At 61.3% G+C, this 4,943-nt stretch overlaps 1 protein-coding gene across 1 annotated transcript; it reads left to right on the top strand.

Annotated features, from left to right (window-relative positions):
• Window positions 1-1,012: 1,012 nt before the first annotated feature.
• Window positions 1,013-3,357, top strand: LOC130680102 (ral-GDS-related protein-like). The gene is made up of 6 exons (XM_057490221.1): window positions 1,013-1,149; window positions 1,492-1,560; window positions 2,124-2,168; window positions 2,466-2,587; window positions 2,696-2,802; window positions 3,168-3,357. Exons 2-5 carry the CDS (start codon window positions 1,495-1,497, stop codon window positions 2,781-2,783), a joined length of 321 nt encoding a protein of 106 aa, XP_057346204.1. The 5' UTR covers window positions 1,013-1,149; window positions 1,492-1,494; the 3' UTR covers window positions 2,784-2,802; window positions 3,168-3,357.
• The last annotated feature ends 1,586 nt before the right edge of the window (window positions 3,358-4,943 follow it).

The raw sequence follows: 4,943 nt of genomic DNA, 5'->3' as shown, positions 1-4,943 counted from the left end.
CATTGGAGATCTTGAGCTTGTGTTCCACAGCAGGAGGTCTCTGCCCCAAGGACAGCGACCTGGCCCAAAGCAGATTCGCCCCTGGGAGAACTGGGAATGGAGGCCCTGGGTGGAAGCATGCAATGCCCTCCTCAGGCCACGTATTCCCCAGGGCCCAGGGCTGTGGTGGAAAGCCTCATGCAGGCTAGTGGATCTCCTGGGTGCCCCAGGAAAAGGGGTCTGCCCCCAAACTCTCCACCTGCTGGCCATGTTTCTCCCTCCTCCTCTCCCCTCCCCTTAGGAAGAGCTCCTGGACCTACAAAAAACTTAAGAAGAGGGATGAGGAGGCTAACAGAGAGTGGCTCCTCAAGGTAAACGGAGGCCAGAGGTCTGGAAGGGGGGGTCCTCAGGGCAAGTCCTCTGCCGTGCTGTGGCACAGCTTTGGGGAAGACTCGAGGTGTGTGGGGTGGGAGGGGGAAGCTGACGGGGAAAGTAGGGTCCCCCAGGCCCCCGAGGGCCTCGTCTGTCTCCCTCCCTGGCTCCACTTGACTGGGGGCCTGGCATCCAGCGAGGACCCAGAGGACAGGCTCCAGTCGGGGCTGGGGCTGGCATGGGGTCAGCAGCAGGAATGGGGCCTGTGCCTGAGCAAGGTCGGCTTCTCCCCTGGGTCCCCTGAGCCTGTCACTGCCCCTTTGTGGCCTCGGGCTCCTCATGTGGACATGGACGGTTGCCGTCACACTGGGGTGCGGGCCTCCCAGGTGAGCAGGGTCTAGGGAGCACAAGATGGGCTTCAGCTTTGTGGCCCCCCCAACCCCGGGCATGTGAGGGGAGCCGTGCTGATAGCCAGGTGACAGTGAGTCCTCAGGGCACCCTGGGAAGCAGATGGACCTCCCCTGACACTCTCAGGGCTGTGGCCAAGGCCTAAGGACCCCCATGAGTATGAGTGTGTCCTGGAGCTGAGGTCGCTCTAGGCTGAGACCCTGCTGGAGGTGGGGACAGCATGGATGCCAGGGGGCTCGGGCAAGGCAGCCATCCACCACGGTCTGGTTGTGGGAGGCCACATGGGAGGGGAGCCTGAGCACCTGAGTGTCCTGGTCCTTGCAGGAGGCGAGGGCGATCGTGAAGCAACAGCTGTTGGCCCTCACGGGATGCCAGTATAGGAAGAAGCAGGTGAGAGTGGCATGGCGTGGGTCATGGGCGGTGGGGGCGAACCTGTAGCTGCCCCTGGTGCCACCAGCCCTGAGCTGCCAGCACTGGGGTGACCAGGAGGAGGGCGAGAGCAGCTGGGTACAGGGGCAAGTTGGAGGACAGGTGTAGGGACCACAGGTCCTGGGATTGGGCAAAAGCCAGCCCTGGGAGGGACCAAAAGGGGAGCTCAGGGTGAAGGGAGTGGAGGGAGGCAGCACAGGGTGGTCCAAGGGAGCTGGGGGCTGTGGGTGTGGGGTTCAGGGGAGGCTCTGTGGGCGCCCCTGGGCAGGCGGGGACTCATCACCTCCCACCCAGGTGGCACAGGGCATGGTCCCATTCCTTGGATTGTTTCTACGTGACGTGCCCGTCGACCAACTCCCGGAAAATAACGATGTGAGTGACCCAGCAGGGAACAGGGGGGCAGGATGAGATTTAGAGAGGAGAGAGCCCCCAGTGAGCCCAGACCTCTCAGCACCAGGCCTCCCCCACTCCTGATTCCCCCCTCCACCCGAGGAGCTGGGCTTCTTGGAGAGGACTGCCAGAAGGACCGGCTTAAGCCCCGGTCCTGGTCCCAGGGCAGGTGGGGCTGAGGGCTCCAGGGGGCAGCATCTGGGCAGGACTGGTCTCCCCCTCAGGCCCTGCCCAGGGGGAGGGATGTTGCTCCTTCAGGGCAGGAAGCACATCAGGGGGCTGGCAGTGCCTTCCCACCTGAGGCCCCAGTCTCCCTGTCTGCCATCATACAGTTGCGTGGGAAGCTTGGCCTCAGCTCCCCAGTGCAGTCCCCGCTTCTCGGTAGCCCCGATCCCTGGCCAGGTCCGGGTGCTGTTTCTGGGCAGGCCTGCCGCTTGGAGGGCCGTGGAGGTCCTCCAACTTGAGAAAGGGTAGGGACGTCCTGGCCTTGTTCTGGGCTCAGGGGGCTGTTTCTGATGCACTTTGGTTGCCTTCCTGCCTTCCAGGGTGACGGGATGAGAGAGAGACAGTTGAGCACCCAGTCACAGAAGGTGAGGGATGGAGTCAAGACCCCCTGGGCAGGACCCTGTCTCACCCATCCCCTGGGTCTAACGTGTCTGGAGAGAGTTAAGACACACAGAGCTGAGGATACTAAAGGTTTTGTCAGGTGGGGGGTGGCATCAAGGCCTCCTTCCTGGAGGAAGAGCTGGAGACCCAACAGTGGGAATAGGCAGGGCTGGATGGCATTGGAGGGAAGGCGGGTTCCCGTGTGAGCAAAGATCCGAGACCATCCCAGTGCCCCACTCCTCACCCCCTCTTGTCTGCATCCTGTCCTTCCTCTGCCCCAGGTCACTGTCATCCTACATGAGATGACGATATACCAGCACGTGGCCAGGCTGTATGACCTGGAGCCCGAGGAGCACATCATGTCATTTCTCCAGGCCGTGGAGCCCCTGGATGAGGAGGAGAGGTGAGGCCGGCTGGGGTTAGGCATGGGCTGCAGCTGCCAGCAGGCTCTGGGGGAAGGGCCCCCTGATGTGTGGCTCCAGGGGCTCACAGGTGTCCCTCTGTCCTGCAGCTACAGCCTGTCCTGCCAGCTGGAGCCCCCAGGCCAGGGCGCTGGCATAAAGGGACTGTTGCAGTTCTTCAGGTCCCACAAGATTTAAACTTCCTGGCCAGGACCAGGTGAGTTTCTGGGCTGGGGCGATCGGCAGGGGGTGGGCTGCTCCTCAGCCTCAGGGAAGCTTCGGGCCATGCTGGGTGTGGGGGCGTCCTAAAGACCGGTGGGGCTGGGGTCCCAACTCCACGGCCGACCAGTCCTGTCAGACTGAAGGGTGGTTCCGCTCCCCCTCCGGGACCCAGCCTCCTCCTCTGTGAGTAGGTGATGCTCAGGAGCCTGCCCGTGACAGGGACGCCCCCGGGTGCTGGTGATTGACAGGACCCTCCGCACAGGGCCCAGAGCCCAGAGGGCAGTGGGGACGGGGTGGAAGCAGGAAAATGGGGGGAACCCGGGATAACCTGCCTCTTCTGCTCACCCGCGTGCCCTGTAGCTTCTGTCATCGGGCCCTCGGCCCTGCTGGTGTCCTGGATGCATGAGGAGGAGAGCTTCTTCCCCTTCGGACAGGCGGCACCTGGCGCCCCAGGACCCCAGTCTGCTTGCTGCTCCTCTTACTCCCGCTGCTCATCCTGAGCCTCTGCTGGGGCAGGTGCTCTGGCACCTCCTCCATCAGCAGACTTGGGCAGCTCCCCAGGCTGCCGCTGTATCCTCAAGGACCCGCACTTAGCTGCGGCCAACTTGGCCCCCTTCGTGCTGTGTCGTCCCCTCTGCTCGTGGCCCGCTGGACAGAGGCGAGCCGACCCACCGTGTGGAGGATGTTCCCCTTCATGTTGGTGGCCTCCCGCCGTGACGCCAACTCCTGCCTGGGCGCGGTCAGCCACCAAGTCGTAGCCACAGGGTTCCAGGAAGAGATGGGGGCTGTCCTCACCAGGCCCAGCCTTTCCCGGGATGGACATGGACATGGCGCAGTGCTGCGTGGGACCATGGCCCCCTGGGTGCCCAGCGGATACATCCAAGGATGGAGGGGTGGCCGGCTGTCTCAGGGTTCCGGGGCTTGCTTCCAGAGGAGCCCCCTGTGCAGCTCCCTCCCCTCATCCCTGAGAAATAGCCTCCCCAGGCGCAGTGTGGTCTGGGTGTTTGTTGTGTCTGAGGTTAATGGTTCCTGGGGTTTGGGGTCATCCCTGTGCAGAATGTAATAAATGATGAACGGATTGCCACCACACTGCTCTTTCTGCTCAAAACTCTGCCCCTCATGCAGACATCATGTGCCCCAGCCCACCCCACACCCAGCCCTTAAACTCTGATGCAGGGTGGCCCTGACCTCCGCCAGGTTGTCGTCCATCCTCTGTCCTCCCCCCATAAGGCGCTTAGGAAGAGCAGGGCACTCTAAGCCCCAGGCTAGCACACCTTGGCAACACTGGGGAGGGCTGTTCAAACAGAAACTGAACCTTATTTCCTGTCACCTACAGATTATGATTAGACACTTGTTGATTAGCAGCCCCAGGGTGTCTCTTCACGTCTTGAACACCACTGTAGATGTACCCAAGTAGATCCCACGGCTGCAGGGCACCAGTCTAGCACTGTCCCATTTAATGAGACACAGCTGCTCCACACATTCCAGAAAAGTCCTTTTCAAACAACGCTGAACTTGGTCTCTCAAAGCACCTCCAAGAGGTGCACTCCTTCCGTTGGGGGGCTTTCTGTGAGCCCAATTTCTCCATGCTTCACACCTCAGAGCACCCCCCAAAGTTCCCAGGTCCCCCAGTCCTCCCCCATGGTGCCCCTCAGCCAGCCATCCCCAGGCCAGGCTGGTGTGAGGCCCCTGGTGTCCCGCTCCTGGGTTCTGACTGAGCGGCCTGACGTCTGTGACAAAAGGCTGAGAAGGCTGAGCAGAGGCACTTGGCTCTGATTCTCCCCATAACGCTCCCCCAGGGCTCTCAGGATGTGTTCACCCTTCAAGGATGGGAGGCCTGGCCTGGAGGGGAGTTCCAGGATCAGCACAAACACCCCCTTGGGGGGCTCCAGGCTGGAGACAAGTCTCCAGGTCTTATGTTGCAGGTGGATCTGCAGACTAGGAATAGGGTAGCAAAGAATTCATGCTGTGTGGCAGGTCAAGTACAAGCCTCTAGAACTCCCTCTAAAGTATATATTCCAGGAGAGATTACAGACTGATTCAAATTCAACACCAAGGATTTGAAAGATGTAGGTGTGGTGATTTCCACATACCCTTATTCAAGTCACTCATTTGCCCTACTCAGAAAATGGATGA

Source organism: Manis pentadactyla, chromosome 12, assembly GCF_030020395.1.
Source record: "Manis pentadactyla isolate mManPen7 chromosome 12, mManPen7.hap1, whole genome shotgun sequence".
Taxonomy (NCBI): domain Eukaryota; kingdom Metazoa; phylum Chordata; class Mammalia; order Pholidota; family Manidae; genus Manis; species Manis pentadactyla.
Note: the sequence above shows the minus strand (reverse complement) of the source record. Positions and strands in the feature narration are given on the sequence as shown.